We start from the raw sequence: 26,068 nt of genomic DNA on the forward strand, positions 1-26,068 counted from the left end.
TCCCTATGGCGGCAAGGGTTGGTGATTGAGGCACGTTCATCTCAAGCACTCAACCTCCTCCCGCTCTGCGGTTGTACAGGGGTCCAGGTTGGTGACACACCGTCTGATGTAAGCCTGTCTTCTGCATCGCATCTGCAGAGCAATCAGTAAACAGTATGACAGAGATGTATATTGGTTTGTAAGACCACAGCCAACTTGCTCAAAGTAGAGTTGCTTTGGTAAGGTAATGAATAAAAGTCGGAGGCTCAGGAAGCTGTGGTCGTACAAGAAGGACAGGGGACATGACCTCCACTAGAATGGCACGGGCGCCCCGGGACGTCAGACTCCAGCCTCCGGCCGATTCTCGGCTCAGGCCACTCCCGCCCAGGTCATGGCTCAGGTAATAATCCCCAGACCATCCGCGGCAGGCAGGGGCCTCGGGGACTTGAGCAGCGCAACGGGTTTGGTGGCAGCCGATGCAGGTGAGCAGAGCGGACCTCGGCTTTTCCTCCACTTACCACTCTTGAGGTGCCAGAACTACCGTCACCTTATCATCAGCCACTTGATGGAAGAGGTGTGATGCATCGCAATTTGCACCTCATCACCACCTTTCACCACCCAATGCTGCCCAGATGACATCGACCAATTTTGCGCAAGCGCAGCAGCGGCTGGCAGCACGACGACAAGCCCGCGAAGCCGATAACGCAGCACGACTCGCCGCCCAGCGTGATTCCTCACGCGCCCGCGCCCAGATTGATCGTTTGCCCTTCCCTTTCAGTCGCCTCGGCTCAGCATGGGACTCGATTTCAACGCAAGACGGCACTCGCCCCGCCTTCAGGGTCGGGCAAGTCGACGCAGAATTACTCGATGACGAACTATTGGAGTTGCTTCGCGGCCAGGTTGGCGATGCACTCAAGTACTTCGCTGGCGGCCACCTGAAAGACGACTGGTCTGCTGAGATCCTTCTTGCACTTCGCGCCATCCTATTCAAGTTGACAGTCTGGGATAACGACGCGACATATGGAGCAGCTCTACAGAACCTGAAATACACGGATGCGCGCAAAGATGGATCCGTCCTCGTTGCGCCATCTAGGTGGCAGAAGTCACTATACGGATTAGCCACCGTATTTGGGAAATACGGCTGGGAGAAGTGGGAGAACTGGTTGCTCGAGAACGACGATGGTTACAGCGACGAGCCCAACCCTCGACTCCAAAGATTGTCGCGGCTGACGTCCCGGGTAACGACGCTCCACGCTGGAGCAGCCTTCGTTTCGTTTCTCGTCTTTCTACTGCAGGGAAGATATCGCACGCTTCTCGATAGAGTCTTACGAATGCGCCTGGCTCCACCAACCAGTCAGGTGAGCCGAGAGGTCTCTTTTGAGTACCTCAACCGACAACTTGTTTGGCACGCTTTCACGGAGTTTCTTCTATTCATATTGCCGCTTGTTGGCATCAACCGGTGGAGGAGGTGGATTTCAAGGACATGGCGCAAGACGAAAGAGATCATCACCACAAAGGGAGACGAAGATAAGTCGGCTAATGGTGAACTGGGCTTTTTGCCCGAACGCACATGCGCCATATGCTACCAGGATCAGAACGCCCTTGCGAGCACAGAGACCGAGATCATGGCAGCAGCCGCATCAAGTGGTGTTATCGGCTCTTCCCAAACCGATATCACCAATCCTTACGAGACCATCCCTTGCGGCTGCATATATTGCTTTGTCTGCATCGCAACGCGACTAGAGCGCGAAGAAGGTGAAGGCTGGACGTGTCTCAAGTGTGGCGAGCTCGTCAAAGAGTGCAAGCCATGGAGCGGCGACGTTTTAGAGCCACCAAAGAAGTCGCCAACTGCCAAAGTTGTGGCCTTTCTAGATGACGCCAGGGATTCCCAGAGTGAAATTGGCACGGAGGGCAACGCTGATAGCGAAGAGGGCGAGGGCATGAATAGCACCAAGTTTATTGATGTTTCTCAGGATAAAGACTATTCTGACGATACGGATACTGGCGACTCAGAAGGATTCGAGGAGACAATGGACCAGGACGAGTAAAAAGGCTACAAACAACCACATTGTACACTATTGCACGACTTAGCACCGGCATCATGAGGTCTTCGTATTTTTAGGCAGCGTCTTCATCTGAAGATAGCCCAAGCAAGCGATCATTAATACGCATACGCAAGGAGTTGCTCAGTCCTTAGAGACATGGATGGATATGCGGTAGTAGCCCAACCCCTAGGAAGTCACGAATGCAAGGCTTTATCGTCTTATCATCTTGACATCGCATTACAAGCTCATTTCCCCTGTTCCGTTTGGTATGCGAATGATTGATGCATCCGTCTTCTAACGCCATCAGTCCGGGGCCGGGGACACATCGGGGGGCAGAACGTGGCCGAAGCCCCCCCCCCCCCCCACTGCCAACGCACTCCATGCTCCGCCCAATACGCGCTAGCGCCCGCTGTACAAGGACGTTGGATCCGCCATGCCCACCGAGATTCCAGGGACCGTCCCAGGCACATGGCGGCCTTAGCGTCATAAGCGCACTCAAATCCCAATATACACAGGATTGTTGTCCGGGATTCCTTCACCTCACACCACGAGCTTCCGACGCCCACACGACGAATTCGAGATCCGCCCTTGTGCATTTGTGTAATTCAGCGCAGCGTCTCGAGACAACAACGTGTTAGACAAGTTTACAACTGCTTTTCTCCAAAGAACATAGAAATCGCATCGAAACAAAGTTGGAAATCAGAGAAGGAAAAGGCACATGACGAGACTTTTCCCCAAACCGAAGAAACAAAACAACAACAACAACAACAACAAGACACCCCAAATGTCGCAAAGATAGAAGACCTACCCACCGAACCTCACAAATCCAAGCGATGCCGAGCTTCTTCCAATTCACCCAAGGCAACGAGTCCCGCACCCGCCTCACGAGCGACGCCTCCCCTCTGCTGGGCCGATTCCGCGCCGTACCCCCGCGATCCGACGTCCCCGGCCGCCGTCGCCGCTCCAGCACCCTCGGCTTGTTCACGTCTAATAACCGTGGAAGCGTATACGTCGGCTACGGCGCGCTTCTGTCCGCCTCGGGGCTCGAGAACCACGATAATGATGCTGCAAGGGGCGGCGACTGGGAGGAGTTGGGCGCGTGGGCGCGCACCTGGCGCAAGATCTCCAACGTCTGGGTCGAACCGAAGCAAAGTGCCGTCAAGGGCGTTGTCGACGTGTGGTGGAGTCGGTATGGAGTCTTGGTGCTGATGCCCGCTGTTCTGGTATGTTTGGCAATTCCTTTGACAATAGGACGGAGAGATCGAGGAGTTGGCGAGTGATTGGGACTAACACGGGAGGGAAACCTAGGCTATTGCATGGTGTGCGATACCGTTCCCAAAGTACTCCTTTCCCGGTGAGGATGACGATGATCGAAGTGATCCCCTGCCAGGGTCTGGGCGTAAGATACCCGGCCACGGAGAAGCAAGAGTACAGATCAACTTTTGGTTCTTCCTCTTCGTGTACTACGGTTTCTATAACGTTACGGCTCTGATATGGATCACCAAGGTCTTCAACTTGTACAGCTTGAATTGGTACGTCAGACCCCCTTTCACGCTCCTCAGAAGCACACAGATATGCTTATACTCAAATGTAGGTGGCCGCAATCTTTTGGATTTCCAGTTACGATGTCCATCATCGCCCTCATCTCGATAGCAGTCCCAATCCCCATCTACCTTGTCCCAGAGACGCGCTTCCTCACCGCCCACAACACGGCCTGGATTTCCTGGACCTTCATCGTCATGGCCATGCCAGTTGCCATTGCCTTTTGCATCCTCCTTACCTCCCAGCGTCACCTGAAGCTGCGCCAGTCGCTCTCCGAGACCCAACGCATCTTCACCACGTCCTGGTGGACAGGCGAGGCCGAAGGGAGCATCCCCCGTCGCGATAACCGCCGGCGGCCGAATCTTAGCAGCGACGCCTTTGACCCGGACGCGACGCTCCAGGTCGCCGCTGAGCAGTCTCGCAATATGGGCGGCGTCAGGATGCGCCGTAGGTGGCTGCCCGCCAGCTTCGTCCGCTTCATCTGGTTCTGCTTGGCCCTTTTTGTCGGGCTCATGGCGTACGTCATAGGAGAGGCCTACGCCGAGATATACCTGCGCACGCTACCTCATAACAACTTGGAGACCATCGTGTACGTCTACAGCTGGATCATCACGGTGCACCTACTTGATGCCCTCACGGGCTGGCTTCTGGGTATCCGCGAGGGCGAGCGAGTGGGAAGCTACCCCCTGAGCTGGGTCTTCAAACTGTGAGTACTCCTTGTCTAGGCAAGAGTGATTCAACATCAAATTGACACCAACCATCCAGATACTTCATGCTCACCTACCAAACCTACGTCCGCGCTCTATACGCGCGCCTCCGCTCCCCGGAGCAATTCATCTACCTCCAGATCCTCTCCAGCAGCACCCTCATCATCCTCACCCCGCTCACAATGTCCCGCCTCTACCACCGCATCACCGTCGCCCTCAACTTCACGGACCAGTCCTACGCCTCGTACCAGAAAGTGTGTACCCGCAACGTCTTCATCCGCTTCCTCGCCGAGAACGTCTCCATGGCCGCCTTCCTCGGCAGCGTGCTGGTCCTGCACTTTGGGCCCAACAAGGACGTCTATCCGTACTTTGCCTTTGACGGGAAGGTGACGGGCGACGACTACGACTACGATTTCCGGCTCACCTTTTGGGCCTCGTCCGTCACCTGGGCCTGCGAGCTCGTCGCCTCCGTCATCGTACGCGGGCTCATCAGCTGGTTCTTCGGTGTCGATGTCGGTATGGAGGGCAAGCTCGACCTCGCCGTGTGGCCGGAGCTGCTCCCGACCAGCGTGGCTGTCATGTTCCACGTCCTGCAGAACATGTTCTTCTCCATTATCCGGCTACAATTCCACTGATGGAAAGGAAGCGCAACAATCAGACGCAAACGCCCTCAACCCCAAGCTCGGCTGGTTCCCGCTGGCTCTCTCTTCGGCTCCTACATGCCGATATTGCCCTATCTTATCACCATTACATCCAACCATCAAACTGTTTCCCCCATTGCAGAGGCGTTATCCGAACTCATTGAGCGCTTGCATTTCTTTCGGCAAGAGATTGCACTCTGTCCAGGGTGTGTAACACGGCATCCTGGGTTACTTTTTTCTTCTCTCTCAGCATCGAGCGATACCAACAATAGCCGGCGTACCACCTTTTCTTTCTTTCTTGGATGGATAACGAACAACTTTCTTTCTCTTTCGCATACCTTGGGCGTACATGTTGTTCTTTATTCTGTTCTCTTGCCGCGTCTGCTTCTTTGGCTATTGGTGCGGAAAGAACTAAGAAAGATACCCCCCTTCCTCGTCTCGTTTCCTCCCTCTATTTTCATACCCCATGCTCGCTCACGTTATTCCAAGTTTCATTAGATTAGAGATACCACACTCATCAATTCCCTTCCTTGGCATGATGGTTACGAAAGATCGGATATTAGTTTTCTTTTCTGGGGGTAGAAAGAGAGATTCAATGTTAATACGTAGAGATTAATGATCATCATGTTAGACGACTCAGCAATCATTGTTGGTAGCTTTATGTGACGGCCTCCTTGGTAGATACATACGACCTGCAGGAAGACAAGAGGCGAACTAATAAGAGTGACAGTGACAGTCTGCTTATAGAGTAAACTAGATCCAGTGCAGAGTTGGAAAAAGAGAAAACGTGATACTGCCAAAGCCCTTGAGTAGCGCAGTCTGCTTCTTGTCTCCAAAGATCCTCATTTAATCGGCCATCTGGCAATCTCATTGGTGCCGTCAAAATCGAAATCGGCTACCTGCATGATGCAGTCCTACCACCACACTCCTCCGTCTTGGAGCCATGACACACGCGGTCGACACCCTCTTCACCCAGAGCATCGCGACTCGGTCAAGCTTTGGTGCGGCTCGCTCTGGCCACTCGTGGAAACTGAAGCCGCTCAACGGTCTCTGCAGAATCCCGACATTTTCCATGGAACCAGCGAGCTTCATTCCGGTTTTGGGTAGGGTCGGTCACAGCGGTAACCGTGGTTGCGTCTGCGAGACGAGGCAGAGAGAGAAAAAAGCAAAGAAACACCATCAGCGCGCAGAATTGATCCACGGATAGCCGCTTTCCCCGGACGAGTTGGAATGGGGGCTGATTGCAGCCGACCAACAGCCATCAGAGATACCAATGCCACCTGGCACGAATAGGACATCGACCCGGATAGTCTCTGACTGCATCTTCCCTACAAAGATTTGAGCGACGTCAGCAAATAGTTACCCACAGTTGCATATTTTTCTCTTAGGCCTTTCCCTTCTTTCTTCAGATCACGGAGCCAATGATACCAGAGTCGGACAGTAGCGGTGAGGGATAGGTCGCTCGATGGTCGGCCATGAAAGACTGACTCATTTGCATCGACTACCAGCTAGCGGCGCCGGAGCTACGGCATCATCAAGCTTCTCAAGGCCAAACGGAAAGGGTAGGGGCCGTCAGTAAGGCATCCGGTTGTGAAAACCTGCTGCCGTGAGGTTGCGTCAACGGGTCCGTTTCCACCTGTGCCGGAGCGTTTTGGACGCCGCTAATGCACCCAATTTTGGTCGCCGCTGGCCCCGGGCATGTGAACCTTCCCGTCTCATGTTGCGGCTACGATAATCCCCGGCTCGTATGGAAGGAAGTGCTTCCACAGTTTGTTCCGGAGTCATAGTGTTGGGCTGTTGCAGGAAATTCCTGATGACTACCGGATGACCGAGAGAGCCTGTTATGTTTCGTTGGGAAAGGCAATTGTCCTTAGCATTCTACAGAGGCATATTAGTTCCAAAGAACCCGAGAAGAGACCGTTTGCCCGGCAAGGACACCACGGTACAGCGGCTGGCATCTCTGTCCGAGCCGCCCGATGAAATCGAGTTCCACTGTCCGTGGGGAGGCCGCGTCTCGTCCTTGGCTTGAACGGGGCCCGATGGCAAATCGATGACAAAAAAATATGTTGGTTTCGGCCACTCAGCAGAAGGGCCAGGGTAGGCACTGTTTAAAAGCGTTTGGCGGAATGGCTTCCGACCTGGGATGGGACGCTACATGTCTGTGCATGTACTATGATTATAGACAGTGATTCTCGTGTGTTATAAGGTAGTTTACCACTTGGTATCTATATCGGAATCGCATGGCTGTAGGACGTGTAGTGATGCGGTGGAGACAACGGCAGCAGCGGTCGCGATCCAGACTCAATCGACCAGGTACATCGTTCACCAGCTTTCCCAAGCTCCAGGCGAAATACGGACGAAGATCTTCGAAAGTTGACGGGAAACAGGATCGAAGCTCAGGTTCCAGACTGGGCCATCGGTGACATGCTAGGAATCGGAAAGGAAGGTTCCAGGATAACGGACGGCGGGGCGGAAATGATCGGATAAGATGGTCTCGAAACATTCGGACAGAATCTGATGGGGTTGCCAAGAAGATGGACCCGTCCATGCCAGGGCTGAGTCCTTCGTATGTCCTGGTAGAGGCAGATGTACATAGGTATGCGGATACTAAGGTTGGTACTATGCATTGGTTCACTGAGGTGCCGAGTCTCGTTTGGCAGGATTCGCGGGTGGTCAACATTGTGGTGTGGTAGTGGGATGAGTCGGCGGCTGCTTGGATCGCGGTATGCATTGGCGCGTGAGATCAACGGGATATCCCAAGTGATACGGCTCGTTTCCTGTCGAGAGCGCGGGGGCACATGTCGTTCACAGGGGATCTTTGGAGTGTGATTCGACGGCGACCCTGGCCGCGGCCGTGACTCAATGCGAAGTGATAGCAGGATGTTGCGGCGGCGGTTTGTCTGTCTCTCGGAACGTTTTGGCTCGATGGGAACAGTGAACGGGCGAGACCCTGCGACGTAGTGGGTGGGGTGGAAGCTGATAATTGACGGAATGGCACAGCGGTAGGACCCCATCGTTGCTGGTGGCCGAAGCTCATACATACGCAGTAAGGTGAGAGGACGCGGAACCATGTTGCCTGTCAGACAGGTACCGGACAAGTGGGCTGTGATATATAAGCCCTCAACAGAATCAAGTACGTTAAGTAAGTACAAGTACAAGCTGTGGGTGCAGATACAGCACTAAGGAGTACTCCTGAACATCTGCCGTAACAATTTGATCGTTCCGGTTTGGCTCAGGTTTGAGCATTGTTGGGCCTGAGCAAAGTGTTCTATCGAGGCCATGCCGTGAAGTGCCTCGATATGTGGAGGTTTTGTGATGGCTGCCGTACGTAGTACACTCCCTTGGCTGGAGAGGACGAAGCTAGGTTAGCAGTCCAAGGACGTGCTCTGTATGTACAGCCAAGACACTGAGCCGACATTGTAGTGTCTGTACGCTATGATTGGCTTTGCAGAGAAGAGGAATAATGCATGGGCTGAATGCATCTAGAAGCAAAATAGGAGCAGGAATGGTATGTTCTACCTTAGAAAATGGGTGGAGTGGAGGGACAGCTGCCCGTAAGCCGCAGTTCGCCTCAAGCGGCCCGTTTAATTTGAGCTGGGGGCCGTTTGAAGGAGCAAGTTCGAAGAGTCTTGTACATAGGCAAGAGTACCACCCATACCGACCTTACCTTTAGCAAAGGCTCCTCAGCAATAACTACTTGCCTCGAGACCAAATGGAGCAGGAAAGAGCCCATGAGCCTCGAGGTACCTTAGTCACTTGGGTGGTTCCTGCTTGTCATGGATGAGGATAATCTTCCAGGTTGTCAGGCACGTCCCTACCTACCTACCTTACCTTAGATGCCTCGGGCGGAACATACCTAGGTAAGAACGTTCCTATGCAAGTCAACACTCCAGTATTGTTACCAAATATGTACTCTGCATTCCCTCTATTTCCCCTACCAAAGTACTTGCTTCATAATCACTTGGTACCTCTTCCACTGTGTGCTCGAGCGAGCTTCTCGACCTCCTCTGCCACATCGACAGCTCATCTGCTCCACATCACCACATTCGTGCCTCTCCTATCATCCACCCTTGACCTGTTCACCCAAAGCACAATAATTTGGACGTTTGAAACGAGCTGGGATGTTTCCGGTATCATCGGGTCTTCAGGGCCCTAGTGCCTACCTACTTCAAGCTTCAGTCACTAACCTGGAAGGTAGCATGATCCACAGAAATCGGCACCAATGCTATTCTCGCTGACGGTATTGAGAACCACCGTCGCCGCAACTTCACCATGGCGCCTGTATGTGCAACCAAGCCGTTGACAGCCCTCCGGGTTGTTCAAAGTTCGAACAGCCTGCCGCGCCTGCTTTGCCTCGTGCTATCCGTACGGGCCTGTACGGGTATTGCGGTGATGAAATAGCATGGCATGTTGGTACCACCTACACGCGCATGCAGGACTCTGCACCACATTCGCCATTCATCGCCGCGCTCCTCCTCATCGGTGTTGGACAGGGAAAAAAGACAAGGGCCCTGGTCCAAGGCTAAATGTCTTCCGGTTCTGGTACTTCGTCTCTTCAGAGCAAACCATATTCACAACCAAAGTTCATGTCGTCGACCTGCAGACTACCTAGACAGTTTTCTCTGCAGCGCTTGACGAAGCTACTCACCGAAAACTAGCTCACACCCTTCAGGGCCGTGACATGATATCTAGGTATGTGCATGACCGTTCTTGATGAGGGAAAGGGCTACGACAAGAAGGAGAAGACAAGGGATGCTGCTATCATTGATTCACGGCTCGGATGATAACGTGCCATGCAACATCCAGAGGCTTCCTGACGTTTGTGCTGGGCTGCCTGGCGAGGGTGAGACAGAGACAGCTTGTGTCATGGTCCCTTTCTCGGAGGTGGTGGCATAGTGGGGAACTGCTTCTTGCGCTCGTCCGTTCGTCCACGGCCCAAGGTCCCCTGCCTTGGGATATGGAGGGGTCGTTGCTGCTACGATGGAGGGGCAATCAATTCTGGCTGAAAGACATCCCACCTCCCACCTGCGCCGTTGCCGGCTTACCATTTGCTATTACAGCCAGATACGATATCGCGCGACCTGAGGGACGAGAAACAGCCCAGAAAGGAATCAAGTGTTTCCCAGCATCTGTTGGCCGCTCATCTGCGGAAACCACAGCACCTCTCTGAGGTATTCCCGAGTCAACATGAACTTGCTTGAGCAATATGTTTCAACACAATGGGCTTCCCAAGTTGGGCGGCAATGAAGAGACAGAGAAGGCATCAAAAGGCAGCGCTCGGAAGTCAGGAGAGACAAAGGAAAAGTAAAGATAATGAATGCTCGCCATCCTATCTAAGGCATATCCCGAAGCGCCTTAAATGAGCTTTTCCTATCAAGCCTTGGACTAGCTTGGCCATGTACCCTCATCGCTGTCATTTTCGTCGCGGACCACTCTTGGGCAAGTTGGAATCGACCTGCCCACTTCGCACCACACGTAGTGACACCCTACCCGTGTCACAACTCTCCACTTCCTAATCGATGGCGCGTTCACACTCACACTCACTCTTACCACTCTCCGGAGTCTACGCTACCCAGTCGCTCTAGTAGATTTTTTCTTCCTTATTTTTCTCTTCTCGCCTCTGCTACCTCCATGACCCCTGGCCATACACAGTTGATACTCTGTACCTAAGGTATCTTATCACCTTCCTGCACGCCGTCTGCCAGCCTGCTTTCGTGATTTCATGCCTTGTCTTACTCTCCACCCCCGGCGAGCCGAGCTGGACTAGCCTGCCTTTCTCTTTCCCACACTCTTTTCTCACACACCTCAGTTCAGTCCCGATGGGTACGAAGTATCTTACACACGCTGGCACACACGCACACCTCCTCACCCCTCCACGACCCCTCGGTCAAAATAAGGAACCGGTACCTAGTAACTCCGTTGTCTTAGCAGCTCCAATACAATCTCCACGTACCCTCAGCACCTTGTCTACCTTTGCGTGCTAGCCAACCTAACCTTACCGTTGTTTTTTACCACCTGCCACTTGTTCGTGTCCCACACCCCTCCTCTCTCGCTCACACTCAGTCTACTCTCCGGGATCCGACCCCAAAATTTTCTTCTGCCAACCTAGATACAGACAGACTCATATCATTGCTTTCCAACCCGCCCAGAAGACCTTCTTAACCCGCCTGTTCCTCCCCTCTCCTCTCTTCACAATGTCCTCCGAACAACTCCCCCTCTCAAACGACGCCTCTGCGGCTACAATCAACCCTTTGGCCGCCCACCCCATCCACCCTCAAGATGCCCAGGGACGACAGCCCGCCGCCGCCTCCGCCGCCTCCCCCGAACTCGCCAGTGGGAAGGTGAAGCTCACGGGCGCTCTGCGTCACTTTGCTGATTTCCCTATCAAGGGAATCGACTTTGTCGACATCATGCCCCTCTTCCTCGACCCCACCGTTCACCAGACTCTCGGCGATGCCCTTGAGTTGCAGGTCAAGGAGGCTTTCCCGACTCTTCCCGACGTCATTGTCGGTCTCGACGCCCGTGGTTTCCTTTTTGGCCCCGGCATGGCCCTCCGTCTCGGCACCGGCTTCGCCCCGGTGCGCAAGCAGGGCAAGCTGCCCGGCCCGTGCGTTACCGCCGAGTACCAGAAGGAGTACGGCTCCGACTTCTTCCAGATGCAGCAGGATGCCATCAAGCCTGGCCAGAAGGTTCTGGTCGTCGATGACATTATTGCTACTGGTAAGCTACATACTCTGTGCTGAAATGCGCAACATTCCCCCGAGGCTAGATCGTACAGGTCCACTAACACGAAATAGGTGGTTCCGCAAAGGCTGCGGCCGACCTCATCAAGCAGCTCGGTGGCGAGATTGTCGGCTATCTCTTCATCCTAGAAATTCCCGGTCTGAACGGCCGTGAGAAGCTCGGCGACACCAAGACCGTCATCCTCCTCGAAGACGCATAAAGGACACTATGGGAGTGGACCGTATGGGCCTTTCATAGAAGCCCGATGATCAGCACATATCTTCGATGGGCGGGCTGTTGTCTCCGATTCAACTTGGCACGGCCTGAGCTCTCGAAAGTACATAGATACCTGTCGTGGGATGACAGGCTTTGATACCAACCAAAAGAGGTGTCAAGATCAACGAAAAGTGGTCTCTTTCCTTGGAATCTGATCTATTTCGATTTCCTTACACAAGGACACGCGCGAAGAGTGACATCGCGTCGGCGTTTTGGTTTACAAAAAGTTGGATGGCAAACTGATTGGAGAGATGACAACACATAGACGATATGAGATGAAAAGACTCGGGTTTGAACCCGTAGTCGAATGGGCGCGTTCGCGTTCTTAACAACGCGAACGCCCTCAAATATAATGACGAGCAAACACCAGCATAAAACTTTCGCCAATGTGCCCATACCCAATGTCTGTGGTTTGAAGTCGCCGGTAGGTACTCTTGAAGGCTCACTCTCATCTAAATGCTTGATATGCATGTCTGAGACAAGCTCGCGGGGTCGTATAAGTCGTGTAAGTTGAGGTTGATTCGTCCGGATCAGGAGGCACGGTGAGTTTGTGCAGAAACACCTGCAAGCTAGGCTGAGAAGATGGGAGCAGCATCCATAGATACTTTGTGAGTCACATTAATATTACGCGAAATGCTTGAGATTCCGGGAATGACCTCAGTTCATTACCAGTACCTGAACTACCTTATATACTGAGCCGTCGACTTACTTAAGAAGCTCTTTAGGGCAAGTGACACCCGATTTCACTACAAGATCCTATATCTCTCTGGTAGGATTCACATTGACTTCCAGGCTGACGAAGTCTCCTTTTGAGACAGCGAGTCCCTTTGGCGATGCCCGTATGCGGGCAGCAAGAGAAGCGGGGGCCCGATGAACCAGACCATTCCACGGATCGTCGACCCGGATCTACCAGCACAATATAACACAACCACTACGACATTGACAAGCTCCAACCAGCTCGCAGTTTAAGCAGCAAACAAAGAGGCGGGACGAAGGCGCCATCAGAGAGGGAAAAAAGGCGTGCTGATCCATGATGTCACAACCTGTCGACCGCAACCCCTCAATTGCTTCTAGGTACAGTCGTTCGGGATGACCCCACTGCATTTTTACACGCGAGAACGGCAGCTAGGCGGGCAAGAGCGGGTAGTCTCCCAAGTTTCTAGACATCCATGTTGAGATCGTACTTGATTGTCACCGAATTGGGATAGCTGTCTTGTTGGGGGAGCCACGGCGTGCGTTGCACGGAACGTGGTTGCTAAGCGGTTTCCGCGTGGAATTAATAAGCTGTCTTGAACTCTCGGAGGAACGACGTCCAACGGAGGCGGGGTTGCTTGGAGTTTATAAGCTACGAGACGGGCAAACTTCTTCATATTTGTAGACTCTTTTTTTTTGGCATCGTCTTACTGCCTTTCGACGTATTGAATCCTTTTCATCAGACACAGATACTGCTAAATTGACGAACCATCTAACATGACTGTCAAAATCTTTCTGTAAGCATGCCCATAGTGTCCATGCTCTCTCAAAAAATCCCATAGCTAATGTATAAATCAGGACGGGCGTCACAGGTGCGAAGTGACCTTTATTTCCGACATGCAAATGTCCGAGGCCAACGATTTATTTGATCTTCTTGCTAACACAAATGGTCAGGCTACATTGGCGGCGACGCCTTTTACGCCCTTTACGAGAAACACCCGGAATACGAGTACGCACTCCTCGTGCGCAATGAAGAGCGTGCCGCTCCCGTGAAGAAGGCGTATCCCAAGGTTCGCATAGTACTCGGCGGTTTGGAAGACGCGAGCGTAATCGAAAAGGAGGCAGCTGCTGCTGATGTAGTTATTCGTATGTTGCCGTCCGTTTCATGCTTCTCCCTTAGACATATTTCAAGAAAAGTGTCGTTGACTGAGGAGCGAAAATGCGATGGGATGAGAGGCTAACAATGAGGGACTAAGACACCGCTGGGTCTGCTGATGATGAGCCATCCGCAAAAGCCATCGCAAAGGGGCTGGCAGAGGGACACACGCCTGAGAAGCCGGGCTTCTGGCTTCACATCTCGGGTACCGGTATCCTGCAATGGGTGAGACACACACACAGAGAGAGATATTCTTTTTCCAATACCTAAGCAAATGGCCACTAACACCCCAACCACAGTACGACATGAGGAACAAACGCTACGGCGAGGCCCCCCTCCCAGATCAAGACTACCACGACATCCGCGACATTGACCGCATCCTCTCCCTGCCCGACGACGCCATCCACCGCGACATTGACAAGATTGTCCTCGGCAGCAACTCCCCCAGCGTCCGCACCGCCATCGTCGGCCCGCCCACAATCTACGGCCGCGGCCGCGGCCCGACGAACCAGCGCTCGATCCAGGTGCCCTCCCTCGCGCAGGCCACGCTGGAAAAGGGCTTCGCGCCCATCGTGGCGCCGGGCAAGGCCGAGTGGGACAACGTCCACGTGCACGATCTCTCGCAGCTGTTCGTAAAGCTCGCGGAGGCGACGCAGGACGCGTCCAAGAACGCCGACCCGGAGATTCTGGGCCCGCGGGCGTATTACTTTGTCGAGAGCGGGACGCACGCGTGGCGCGAGGTTGCCGGGTGGGTTGCGGAGGAGGCGTTCAAGCAGGGTTTTCTGCCGGCGGCGTTGACCAAGGAGGCTACGATGAAGGAGGTGCTGCAGAGCGATGGCAAGGCGAACGCGACGTGGGGGTTCAATTCCAAGAGCAAGGCGGAGAGGGCGCGCAAGTATTTTGGGTGGGAGGCGGAGAGCAGGAGTTTGAGGGAGGATATTGCTGATACGGTTGCTTTTGAGGCCAAGAAGTTGGGCATTCAGCCCAAGGAGAAGAAGCAGTGAAGTTGAGCGTGCTTGTTAGTTTTGATACGACATTGTGTGGGGATACTTATTGGAAAGAATGCCCTTGGACCCGATGGAAAGTTTATTTCTTCTCGATGATTTTTATGGCCAGGGGTAAGCTCACACATCGAATGGACTGAAGATGGGGCATCTACACTTCCTGGGCTTCCTCGTGATCAATGGCAAATACAACCGTCATCTCAACCTCGTTGCCCCAGCCGGGATGGAGACCCATCTCCTGCCACGCCTTCTCAATGTCGATTTCCAGGACGCAATCGTGGTCCTTGCTGAGGGACACCGTGTGGACCGGGATCACGGAGTTCTGGATGGTGACGAGGAAGTCATCCCCGATTGTCAACTCTGGTAGCTTCGAGATGTACAGACCTGTTGTTTGGGTCTCGTCAGGATTTGCTCTTATACCTTTCAGGAAAACATCACCACCAAGTACTTACCAAAAACGCCGAGCGCCTTGAGACGAGTCTTGAGCTCAACCTTGCCGTCGTGCCGCAGCATAAAGTCGCTATTGAGTATGGCGGCCGCGCCAGTCATCTTGCCCACCAGACCCAGGTTGGCGGTCCACACCTTGCCCTTGGTCTCGCTGTCGAACCCGGAGAGCGGGTAGGCGGTGAAGATGTCGTATCCGCGCACGTCCAGCGACACCGTCAGCGAAGATGCGGCCGAGCCGGAGGACACGGGCTTGCTGACCTTGCCTGACGAGTGCGCCCGGACGACGTAGCGCATGGAGGGGAGAACGCCGGAGAAGGCGGCAGCGAGCGGGATGATCTCCGTTAGGGCGCGCGCGGAGATGTTGAAGACGCCGAGAATCGGGGTGCCCGTGACGGCGGCGCCGTGGTAGCTGCCAATCTTGAGCAGGCCGTCGTCGTCGTAGCCCGTGTAGGGGTCAATGGTCTTGCCGACGACGCTGGGCCGGAAGATGACGGTCTTGCCGCGGATCGTGGGGCCCGTCATCTGCTTGATGAGGTCCAGATCGTACTGCCCGGGCACGTCGGTGATGTAGATAGGCCCCCCGCTGACGCAGCGTGCGGCGGCGTGGAAGCCCGAGTAGTCGTGGACGGTCTGGAACATGTCCCAGTCGGGCAGGATGTTGAGATGCTGCGTGAAGAGACTGTTGTGGGCGTTTGTCCAGACGTGCCAGGGGTGGGAGGCTGGGATTTCGGGGAAGAAGTCGTCCGAGTTGCGGCAGAGGATCGCCGGCCTGTGCCGGGGCATCTGGTTATAGAACATGATCTGCGGCGTCTGCGACATGCAGGAGATGGCCTTGATGCTGAAGTGCCGGAGGGAGGATATGGTCCAAGCATCTAGGTAAGCGTCGATGAGCTCGCGGCGTGCGCTGGCCGAGACCCAGGTGTCAGTCATGAACTGGGCGTCCGTCTTCACGCCGTCGATGCCACAGTCAACGAGGAACTTGTAAAAGTCGTTATAAAACCTGTCGACATCGTCTTTGTCGACTACGGTCATCTTGCCTCCGAGTGGTAAGTTGCGTCGCTCGGCATCCTCCCGGATCACTTCTATCGTCTTGTACTCTTGAGCAATCTTTCCGTCCGGTGAAATGCCCGCCCAATATCCTGATACAGTCAGCATATACTGTGCTTTGGAATGCAACAAGACGACTGACCTAGAAGAGCGTGCCAGACGGCAATGTGCTGGATATGCGGATGTTTCTGGCGAATGTGCGCCACGGTGGCCTTCAAGCCCTGAGGGAAAGCTTTCGGTTCAGCTTCGAACTCACACCAACCATGCTGAAACTGGCCATGCCCTCTGTAGTCGATTGTTTGCCAGTTGTCGTCAATGATGAGGCTGGAGACTTTGATATCATTCTCGGCTAGCTTGTCGACAGCGTCAAAGACCTTTTCGTCCGTGAGGCGTTGCCCAAGAGCATTCCAGGTGCCTATGAAACGCGTTAGACATTAATCAGGGGATTAGGGAGAGTTGATGGTGTGAAACGTCACAAACTTACAGTATCCGAGTCCATCATACCAGTTCTCCATCCACTCTGGTTTGACCCCTTCCTCAATAGCCTTCATTTCGGCCAACAGCTCATCACTGGCCTTCTTCTCTTGAAGAATGTACTGTCTGGCTTGATACATCACACAGGCATTTGCGCTCTCGAAGTTGTCTCCTGTTCCAACCAAGACAGTAGCAGGTTCTGGCTTCGTACTATCGTTACGGGCCTGTGACCAGTAAGCATTATACTCACCGAGCAGGATGGGGTCCAGCGACGAACGTGAACAGACAATTGCCCAGACTCGCCATGGCGGAAAACGGGCAGAACATGGTTGCCTCCGCTTACTGCGAGGAAAACAAGATGCTTGCCCTCGGAATTCAAAAATGAGCATAGGACGCCGTCTTTGTCGAGATGAAATGAGTCTTTTCCATGGCGAGGGGCCAGCCATGGCGTCCAAATACGGATAAGAGCAAACCACCTATTCTTGTCAGCATCCCACTCCGCTAGATGAAGTTGGAACGGAGGGAAGCGAGTCCTCGAGACGATTCTGATCCTGATAGCGGGCGGGCTTCTAAAAATCAGACATACCTCAGAAACCCTCCCCAGGGCACGCCTAACGAGATGTCGGCAAACTTCGACTCATCTCCTTCAACGGCATCTATAGTAGCTTCAAGTGACCAAAGCCGAGTTCCGGGGCACTGGCTCATCATCGGCTTCACTTTCCATGCAGGATTCAGATCAGACACGACGTCATCAATGCTTTCGGAAACAGTCTCAAGAATGGGCCTCGAGTTGAGCACCACAGTGCCATCACCAACGCCTAGCTCATCGCGAGTCCATCTCCATGGCTCGTCTGACGAGTGTCGGAACTTGAGTGTGAACTGGAACGATGATTTGAAAGGAACAGGAGCGGAATAAAACAACCGTCGTACATCATCTGGGACAGCTTGCAAGGTCGTCGGAGCGTCTTCGTCGGCGATGCGAGCAAGAGCAGTTTCGCTCCAGTCGGCTCCATCAATCGAGTGCCACACCGCAACCTCCCAGGATTCGCCCGCACGTGAAGCAGGTATCTCTAGGACTGCGGTGATAGGGAGACCACCATGGGAAATCTGCGTATATTGCCCAAGAGGTGGGTAGCTCTGGATGACGGCCTTCATGGTATCGGCGATGGTTTCTGGGGCTGGTTTTTGCTTTGAGACGAAGAGAGACTGAAAGACTTCGGCAAAGTTGTAATTGTCTGATGGCATCTTAATATCATAAGGGTACGAACTACAAGGAAAGCGTGTAAGTGACGAGGCAATAGTTGATGAATGTCTTATTGATGGCAACTGAAGTGAGGAAAGGTAAGAGGCTTTTTCTCAGTTGCTCAAGTTGAAGTGCTGTAGCATGCTTTCATCCTATGTAGGAGTCTGTGAGACTGGCATATGCAGTGAAGTCAAAAAGGCAGTCCTGTGACCGACCTGCTGCACTAACAGCTCATCCTAAAGGTCTCAGCTGCACGACTAGGAACTTGACGCAAGAGCGGCTGTCGCCTGGCACAGGACAGGATCCGCTTAATTGGCCAATTGGCATTTGCGGACAAAAGGGAAAGGAGGATGATTCATCGATTGAAAAGGGACAACTTTGCGCCATGAAGCGTAAACTCAAACAAGACAAGAATCGAGGTGTGAAATGCCACGAAGGCAGGCTCAATCAAGTTCTCTAAGCTAGTGTAAGCTGGTTTCTCACAATTGTTCTTTAGCTGCTTCCGGGTAAAATAAGTCAATGACAAAATAAAAGATAGATCGAACACACGGTGGATCTGGTGGTGCCAGGATACTGGGGCCTCAGATTAGTTACGTACCTCCTCTGATTGGCTCCAGTTGCTGGGCCGGGGCATTCCGGAAGCCGATTTCGCGCCTCGATTCCAAGGCACACACAGCCTTTCGAAAGGCGAAAGCTTTCTGAGCCGAAACCTCATCGAAAGATTTCATCAAACACCTCATATCACTCCCCATCCTCCATAACTCCGCCATGGCGTCCCGGAGACTAGCTTTGAACCTCTCGCAGGGGCTGCGAAGCCGGGCTGCTCTTTCCAGAGCGAGCCCAATTACCCGGGGCTTCGCTACGCCTTCCAACACCCCCTTCGGCAAGACTCAGACGACAACATTGAAGAATGGACTGACGGTATGCAATCCCAATCCACCCATTCGCTCTATGGCTCAATTGGCCTCGAAAACCGCGTCGCGAATTCCATCTGACAATTGAGATTTAGGTCGCCACCGACTACTCGCCCTTCGCCCAGACCTCGACCGTCGGCGTGTGGATTGACGCCGGCTCAAGGGCTGAGACCGACGAGACCAATGGCACCGCACACTTCCTCGAGCACCTTGCCTTCAAGGTAGGCCAAACAGTGACGACAATGCGATGAGATACACCTGCTGACGCGAATATACAGGGCACCACAAACCGGACGCAACAGCAGCTCGAGCTCGAGATCGAGAACATGGGTGGTCACTTGAACGCCTACACCTCGGTTCGTTCCCGTCGACCGAAATCATCAAAATTTCCTCCCATTGACATTGAAACAGCGCGAAAACACCGTCTACTTCGCCAAGGCCTTCAACTCCGACGTTCCCCAGACCGTCGACATTCTTGCCGACATTCTCCAGAACTCCAAGCTCGAGGAGTCCGCCATCGAGCGTGAGCGCGATGTCATTCTCCGCGAGTCCGAGGAGGTCGAGAAGCAGATGGAGGAGGTCGTCTTTGACCACCTTCACGCCACCGCCTTCCAGCACCAGCCCCTTGGCCGCACCATCCTTGGTCCCCGCGAGAACATCCGTGACATCACCCGCACCGAGCTCACCAACTACATCAAGAACAACTACACTGCCGACCGCATGGTTCTTGTTGGCGCTGGTGGTATCCCCCACGAGAAGCTCGTTGAGCTCGCCGAGAAGAACTTCAGCGGCCTCCCGACTTCCGGCCCCCAGACCTCGGCCTACCTCCTGTCCAAGCAGAAGGCCGACTTCATCGGATCTGATGTCCGTGTCCGTGACGACAACATCCCCACCGCCAACATCGCCATTGCCGTTGAAGGTGTCAGCTGGAACGACGACGACTACTACACCGCCCTCGTCGCCCAGGCCATTGTCGGCAACTACGACAAGGCTATCGGCAACGCCGCTCACCAGGGCAGCAAGCTCAGCGGTTTCGTTCACAAGCACGATATTGCCAACAGCTTCATGAGCTTCTCCACCAGCTACAGCGACACTGGGTAAGTAGCGTCCACGCAGTAAGGAGAAGGAATTGCTAACACATCCTAGTCTCTGGGGTATCTACCTCGTCACCGACAAGCACGACCGCATCGACGATCTCGTCTACTTCGCCCAGCGCGAGTGGATGCGCCTTGCCCGCAACGTCAGTGAGGCCGAGACCGAGCGCGCCAAGGCTCAGCTCAAGGCCTCCATTCTCCTCTCCCTTGACGGCACCACCGCCATTGCTGAGGACATTGGTCGCCAGCTCGTCACCACCGGCCGCCGCGCCAGCCCCGCCGAGATTGAGCGCACCATTGATGCCATCACCGAGAAGGACGTTATGGACTTTGCTAGCAGGAAGCTTTGGGATCAGGACATTGCCATCTCCGCCGTCGGAAGCATCGAGGGTCTCTTTGACTACTCCAGACTCAGGGCCACGATGAAGCCCAAGTACTAAATGTGTGGTTTTTGGCGATTTCCGGGGAGATTAGGGTATAGAGTGTATGAGATACCGTTACAGGCAGGCTAGTGTATCATAAAGACTTCCCTTGTTCATATGTATGTGACAACCGCAAGCATAGCACCTTGACGACCTAATTTTACTATGTACTTTTGTAAGCATCCAACACTTTCGGTTTAAACCTGGACTCGATGAGACTTGCAGAGCATAACGTGACGAGGCCTGACCCTAATTGCAACCCTGCTTTCTACTGTGAGGAGACCCCTTGGCAACATTGCCGCTTCCGTCTCAGTATTAAATATTTGCGATGAGATGAATAGTAGAAGACGGGGCCCAGCGGACGTTGTAGTTGGTCCTGACGGTTTTGACTGGGTTCATCAAAATGAACTCGAAGTGACAGAAACCCTGATTCGTCACTAAATGGCTAAGGCAAGGGAGGATGACCGCCCCGGGGGAAGCCGAAAGAGAAGATTAAGCCACGTTTGAGTATCCCGACATCGCTATCTTCTCCAGCCGCGGTTCAAAGTTCCAGCTAGAAGTAAACTCATCTTTTCCTCGTCCCCAGATTAAGCTCGTAAGTCGACAGGGTGAGGTCGGACCGAGATGGGAAAGCTGTTTCCCCCCGAAATACTGTCATCCGCTTAGTTGTGCTATTGCAGAGGCAGTGTTCATGCCTCGGGGGCTCACACTTAGCAAGACCTTGATGCAATGCTTGCAAATAGACGGGTGTCAGGTCTTTCTACAGGTACGTAGCTCCGGAGTCATATCCTGCTACATCATGACCGTCTTTTAACAAGTCTTCGACATGTACGTTGAAATGGGATGGGTGCAAAAGAATGTTGATGGCTAAGCGGACTGAGAGTGAATGATATGACAAAGGACGGCGTCACTGCGCGGTCTGAAATACTTGTCACCATCTCAGAGACAAAATAGGTCACGAATATGCTCAGCATTGGATCCCAATATAAGAAGGTTTTTCTTTTTCTCTACATGTCCAATGACATTTTTGGTATAACTACATAAAATCATAAAACCCCCCTTGCCATTCATCCAATAATCTTGACTTTTCTTTTTGATGGTCAACGTCAAAAATCGACTGCACTTATTTACGGTTCATGTGGTCGATGCGGATCTCGACGGCTCTGCGGTGAGCCTCGAGAGCCTCCGTCTTGGCGAGCTGCATGACGGACTCGCCGACGTTGCGCAGGCCCTCGGCCGTCAGGTTGGAGCTGGTGATGTGCTTCACAAAGGAGGCGAGGTTGACGCCAGAGTACTGCTTGGCGTATCCGTAGGTCGCTGGAATCATCGGTCAGTCATGGAATATCTTTCATCGTTGATGTGGGTAGGACTTACGCAGAGAGTGGTTGACGCCAGCAGAGTAGTCGCCGACACTCTCGGGGGTCCACTCGCCGATGAAGACGGAGCCGGCGTTCATGACCTTCTCCGTCACCTTTTCGGCATCATTGATTTGGAGAATCAAGTGCTCGGGCGCGTAGTCGTTACTGATGCGCATGGCCTCGTCCACGGTCTTGACCTGGATGGTGACCGAGTGGGCAATGGCGCCGCGAACAATGTCGACACGAGGCAGGGCCATGGCCTGGTTGTGCAGCTCATCCTCGATGGCCTGGAGCTGCTGCTCGTTCAGGTCAATGGCAATGAGAATGACTTGACTGTCAACGCCGTGCTCGGCCTGTGACAGCAGATCGGACGCGACAAAGGCGGGGTTAGAGTCCTTGTCAGCGATGACGAGAACCTCGGAGGGGCCGGCCGGCATGTCGATGCTGACACCGGCGTTGGTGTCGTTGCTGACGTACATCTTGGCCGCTGTGACAAACTGGTTTCCGGGTCCGAGGATCTTATCGACCTTTGTCACGCTCTCGGTGCCGTACGCCATGGCGGCGACGGCCTGGGCGCCTCCAGCGAGGACGATGCTCTCGGCGCCCACCTTGTGAGCGACGTAGACAATTTCAGGGGTTAGGCTACCGTCGGCGCGGGGAGGCGAGGCGAAGACGATCTTTTGGCAGCCGGCGACCATGGCGGGGACACCGAGCATGAGAGCAGTAGAAGGGAGAACGGCAGTACCACCAGGGACGTAGAGACCAACCCTCTCGATGGGACGAGAGAAGCGGCTGCAAACCACGCCGGGCATGGTCTCGACCTTTAGGGGCTTGTCCTCCTTCTGAGCGGCATGGAACTTGCGAATGTTCTCAAAGGAAATGTCAATGGCCTTGGTTGATTCGGGAGAGAGCTGCATGGCCTCCTTGGGGAAGGGAGCCTTAAGCACAGGGGAGGTGAGTGATGTCGCCTTCTCGAACTTGTGGGTGTAGGACAGAACAGCCTTGTCGCCTCCGTTGCGAACCTCGTCAATGATGGGCCTGACGATGTTCAGGATGGCGTCGGGTGACTTCTGTGAGGGGCGCTTCAGCACCTCGTCAATCTCAGCGGCGGAAGAGCTGGACAGGTCGAAGCGGCGCATCGATATTCTCTCAGACTTCTCAGCCTTTGCTGTCGGTGCCGGTGCCGGCGCCGCTGCAGGGGCGGGTGCTGTGGTAGTCTTGATGCCCTCCTTCTCAGCCCACTTGCCCTTGGCATCTCCCGTCCTCCTCTTGACCTTGAATGCCTTGGCATCCAAATTTCTCTCAATGTCAGCGAGGCTAACGCCGGCGCTGACAGCCTTTGTGAGAGCAAAGTAAATCAAGTCGGCAGCCTCAAAGGCAACCTCTTGGGGAGTCTTTGCGTCACAGAGCTCCTCGGCCTCCTCCATAATCTTGGCTCGCAGAAGCTTCTCGTCAGAGAACAAGCGAGCAGTGTAAGAGCCCGCGGGCGCGGACTTCTTGCGAGACTGCAACGTCTGTTCGAGTCTAGGGATACCGTTCAGATCACCGAAGCAGCCGTGCTGATCCAGGTGGCAGAAACCGCCAGTCTGCTTGACGACGAACTTTAACGTGTCATTATCGCAGTCCAGGGCGATGCGGATGAGCTCCTGGGTGTCACCGGACGTGGCACCCTTCACCCAGAGACCACGCTTGCGGCTCTGGTAGACGCCAGCCCTGGTCCGCAGGGCCTCTCCGACGCTCTCTGCACTGCTGTAGGCGAGGCCCATCGCGGTGCCAGACTCGTCGCACACGACGGTGGGGATCAGGCCATCCGGCCGGTCCGACTTCCAGAATGAAGCAATGAGCTTGGAAAGGGAAAGCTTCTTGGGCTCTTCCTTGCTGGCCGTCAGGCCGTCAGACGGCAGAACCGGGATGGCGTTGCATTGCTTGGCGATATCGACAAAGTGCTCGAGGTTGCTCTCGGGCACGGGCTTGATGAACAGGTTCGGGAGCTTCTCCACCTTGCAGTGCTCGATGAAGGAGCCCAGGTTACAGAGGGTAGGATCAAAGTCTTTGACGAGAACGGCGTGCTTGGAGGCGGGCTTCGTCGTGATATCGTCGGTGGTGAGAATGGAGCCCACACGGGATCCGAACTCCTCGTACTGAGCGAGGTTCTCGGGAGAGACGAAGACCATGCGGGCGCCGGCATCGAGCAGGGAGACTACATCGTCCTTTGCTGTGATACCCGTGACGTCAAAGTAGCCGCGGAATTCTGCGTTGTGCTGCTTCAGAAAGCTGTGAAACTTGTCCAGGGTCTGGTCGTTGGCCTCGAAGAAGGGGGCTCCGAGGATCGAGACTTGCTCGCGGTCGAGGCCATCCAGCTTGGCCAGGCCGGGCGGAACGGCCACACTGATAAGGAAAGGGAAGGGTAGTGTTGTTTCCATGGCCGTTCTTATTGTGTGTATGTTGTTGGATATGGATGTGTAACGTATGAGGGGGAGGGGTAATCTAGGTTGTAGGTATGCTCTCTCTTATCTCTCTCTCACTCGCATGGAAGTCCAAAGAGCCCAATAGGAGGGTTGCGTTGAGAAATGAGGCAACAATAGGAAATGAAGTTGCCAAAAGGATCAATTGAGGAAAGTGGAATGTCACTTGTTTATCGAGATACGGTAGACAACCCACTGTGACTCAATTCATTCAGGGAAAGGGAACCGCCACTAAAAAGTAAAAAAATCCTCAGAGTGTGACACCACCACTCTAGCCATGTCCTGCATCGGCGGGTGTGGTGGTGGGGCAGAACAATTACCACGCAGCAGAATTGCCCCTCCATGCAAGTTTTTGGAGGTCATCCAATCCACGCCCTGCCGATTTGCCCGTCAGACACCCCGGTCCATGTGGGATTAAGCTGTGGTCAGTGCGCTGGGATTCTGGCGATGGAACGGATCAACAAAAGTCCCGTCAAGAATTCGGAGCTGAGGTGAGGTGCAGATGGGCAACTCAGGTCCTCACGCTCGACGCGCCAGGCAGGTAGCTCTTTCCGCGATCTAACCAGCCGACTACCTCCCCTAACCTTGATACCCCCGACTTTCCGGCCCCGCCTTCCCATTCGAACCCTCGCGAGCCTTATAAACGATCTTACGAGCTACATCAATTCGTCTGGGTGACTTTCCAACCCCACGCACCATCTGCACAAAACCGACAGCTACTATTTAGTCGCGTTGACGATCGTTAATCCTCGAACGGTGTCCCAAACGGGGATATGCCATCCCGCCATCAAACCACCATTGATACTTCATAACGAGATAATACCATAGCCGCCACGAACACGACACAACACCGCAATCATGGCTTCACAATCCGCCGACCCGCAAACCAACGGCGTGCCCCCCTCCTCAGGCGCCTCAGCCTCGCAAACCGCACCGAACACCCAAGCAACAGCAACGACATCAACAGCAGGCTCTCAACCCCCATCCCAAACCCAACCGACCCAGTCCTCATCCACCCAACAAACCTCACAGCCATCACAACAAAATGCGCAACAGGGCGGCCAACAACAACAGCAGCAGCAGCAACAATCATCAAACCCTCTGGCCCCCAATGCCTCGGCCCCGCGACCCCGCGACTCCCGCATGATAGAACTCCTCCTCACCTCCCAGGGCGTCACATCGTACGAGTCCCGCGTGCCCCTCCTCCTTCTCGACTTCGCCTACCGCCACACCTCGAGCATCCTCTCCGACGCAATCTACCTCTCAGCGGACCCCTACACCTCCCAAGCCGGCAGTAAAGCATCAGGCGGCGGCGGCGGCGCGGGCTCGATCCCCGGCGCGGCAGGCGACGCCGCCGTCACGGCCAACGCCGTCAAGCTCGCCATCGCCGCCAGGCTGGGCTACCAGTTCCGCGGGGGCGGCGGCGCCGGCGGCGTCAGCAAGGACTGGCTGCAGGAGCTCGCGCGCGAGCGCAACAAGACGGCGCTGCCCAAGGTCGCGCAGAACGAGTGGGGTCTCAGGTTGCCGAGCGAACGGTTTGTTCTGAGCGGCGTCAGCTGGGGTCTCAAGGAAGCGTGGGAGGAAGCCGGGATGGAAGAGGACGAAGACGAAGACGACGAGGACGGTGCTGCTGCTGCACCGGGCGGTGACGGGGCGATGGAGGGCGTCGAGGCGACGAATGCGACGGCGGAAGAGGATATCGGCGGCGATGGCGTCGAGGGCGGCACGATGGAGGACGTGTTTGGCAAGGACGTGGACGAGGATGCGGAGATGGAGGGCACTTCTTAGGACTCGGGCCACTCGGTGAAATCGGAGGACTCGGAGTCCACAATGTACGT

General features: G+C 54.5%; 9 protein-coding genes across 9 annotated transcripts; 6 read left to right on the forward strand and 3 right to left on the reverse strand.

The window, feature by feature from the left end:
- Positions 1-611: 611 nt before the first annotated feature.
- CCOS01_06804 (Pex2/Pex12 amino terminal region) lies at positions 612-2,027 on the forward strand (the record flags this gene model as incomplete). The annotated part of the gene is made up of 1 exon (XM_060454972.1): positions 612-2,027. One exon carries the CDS (start codon positions 612-614, stop codon positions 2,025-2,027), a length of 1,416 nt encoding a protein of 471 aa, XP_060314672.1.
- An 830-nt stretch (positions 2,028-2,857) lies between these two features.
- Positions 2,858-4,908, forward strand: CCOS01_06805 (uncharacterized protein; the record flags this gene model as incomplete). Its single annotated transcript, XM_060454973.1, has 4 exons — positions 2,858-3,247; positions 3,333-3,556; positions 3,619-4,272; positions 4,332-4,908. 4 exons carry the CDS (start codon positions 2,858-2,860, stop codon positions 4,906-4,908), a joined length of 1,845 nt encoding a protein of 614 aa, XP_060314673.1.
- Positions 4,909-7,022: 2,114 nt separating this feature from the next.
- Positions 7,023-7,462, reverse strand: CCOS01_06806 (uncharacterized protein; the record flags this gene model as incomplete). The annotated part of the gene is made up of 2 exons (XM_060454974.1): positions 7,023-7,073; positions 7,130-7,462. The coding sequence occupies 2 exons, from the start codon at positions 7,460-7,462 to the stop codon at positions 7,023-7,025; spliced, it is 384 nt and encodes a 127-aa protein (XP_060314674.1).
- Positions 7,463-11,108: 3,646 nt separating this feature from the next.
- CCOS01_06807 (adenine phosphoribosyltransferase) lies at positions 11,109-11,857 on the forward strand (the record flags this gene model as incomplete). The annotated part of the gene is made up of 2 exons (XM_060454975.1): positions 11,109-11,634; positions 11,712-11,857. The coding sequence occupies 2 exons, from the start codon at positions 11,109-11,111 to the stop codon at positions 11,855-11,857; spliced, it is 672 nt and encodes a 223-aa protein (XP_060314675.1).
- Positions 11,858-13,562: 1,705 nt separating this feature from the next.
- Positions 13,563-14,766, forward strand: CCOS01_06808 (uncharacterized protein; the record flags this gene model as incomplete). The annotated part of the gene is made up of 3 exons (XM_060454976.1): positions 13,563-13,752; positions 13,863-13,987; positions 14,062-14,766. Coding segments are annotated over 3 exons (1,020 nt in total), but the record flags the coding sequence as incomplete, so codon positions are not given.
- A 151-nt stretch (positions 14,767-14,917) lies between these two features.
- On the reverse strand, positions 14,918-17,979 carry CCOS01_06809 (raffinose synthase Sip1; the record flags this gene model as incomplete). Its single annotated transcript, XM_060454977.1, has 6 exons — positions 14,918-15,150; positions 15,219-16,352; positions 16,403-16,675; positions 16,745-16,958; positions 17,012-17,210; positions 17,321-17,979. The coding sequence occupies 6 exons, from the start codon at positions 17,977-17,979 to the stop codon at positions 14,918-14,920; spliced, it is 2,712 nt and encodes a 903-aa protein (XP_060314677.1).
- A 242-nt stretch (positions 17,980-18,221) lies between these two features.
- Positions 18,222-20,425, forward strand: CCOS01_06810 (mitochondrial-processing peptidase subunit beta; the record flags this gene model as incomplete). The annotated part of the gene is made up of 6 exons (XM_060454978.1): positions 18,222-18,396; positions 18,699-18,898; positions 18,987-19,112; positions 19,170-19,247; positions 19,303-19,988; positions 20,038-20,425. Coding segments are annotated over 6 exons (1,653 nt in total), but the record flags the coding sequence as incomplete, so codon positions are not given.
- A 1,105-nt stretch (positions 20,426-21,530) lies between these two features.
- Positions 21,531-24,188, reverse strand: CCOS01_06811 (histidine biosynthesis trifunctional protein; the record flags this gene model as incomplete). Its single annotated transcript, XM_060454979.1, has 2 exons — positions 21,531-21,724; positions 21,782-24,188. 2 exons carry the CDS (start codon positions 24,186-24,188, stop codon positions 21,531-21,533), a joined length of 2,601 nt encoding a protein of 866 aa, XP_060314679.1.
- A 900-nt stretch (positions 24,189-25,088) lies between these two features.
- CCOS01_06812 (transcription initiation factor TFIID subunit 9) lies at positions 25,089-26,018 on the forward strand (the record flags this gene model as incomplete). The annotated part of the gene is made up of 1 exon (XM_060454980.1): positions 25,089-26,018. The coding sequence occupies one exon, from the start codon at positions 25,089-25,091 to the stop codon at positions 26,016-26,018; it is 930 nt and encodes a 309-aa protein (XP_060314680.1).
- Positions 26,019-26,068: the final 50 nt, after the last annotated feature.

This window comes from Colletotrichum costaricense, assembly GCF_030867565.1.
Source record: "Colletotrichum costaricense strain IMI 309622 chromosome Unknown Scaffold_6.1, whole genome shotgun sequence".
Lineage (NCBI taxonomy): Eukaryota > Fungi > Ascomycota > Sordariomycetes > Glomerellales > Glomerellaceae > Colletotrichum > Colletotrichum costaricense.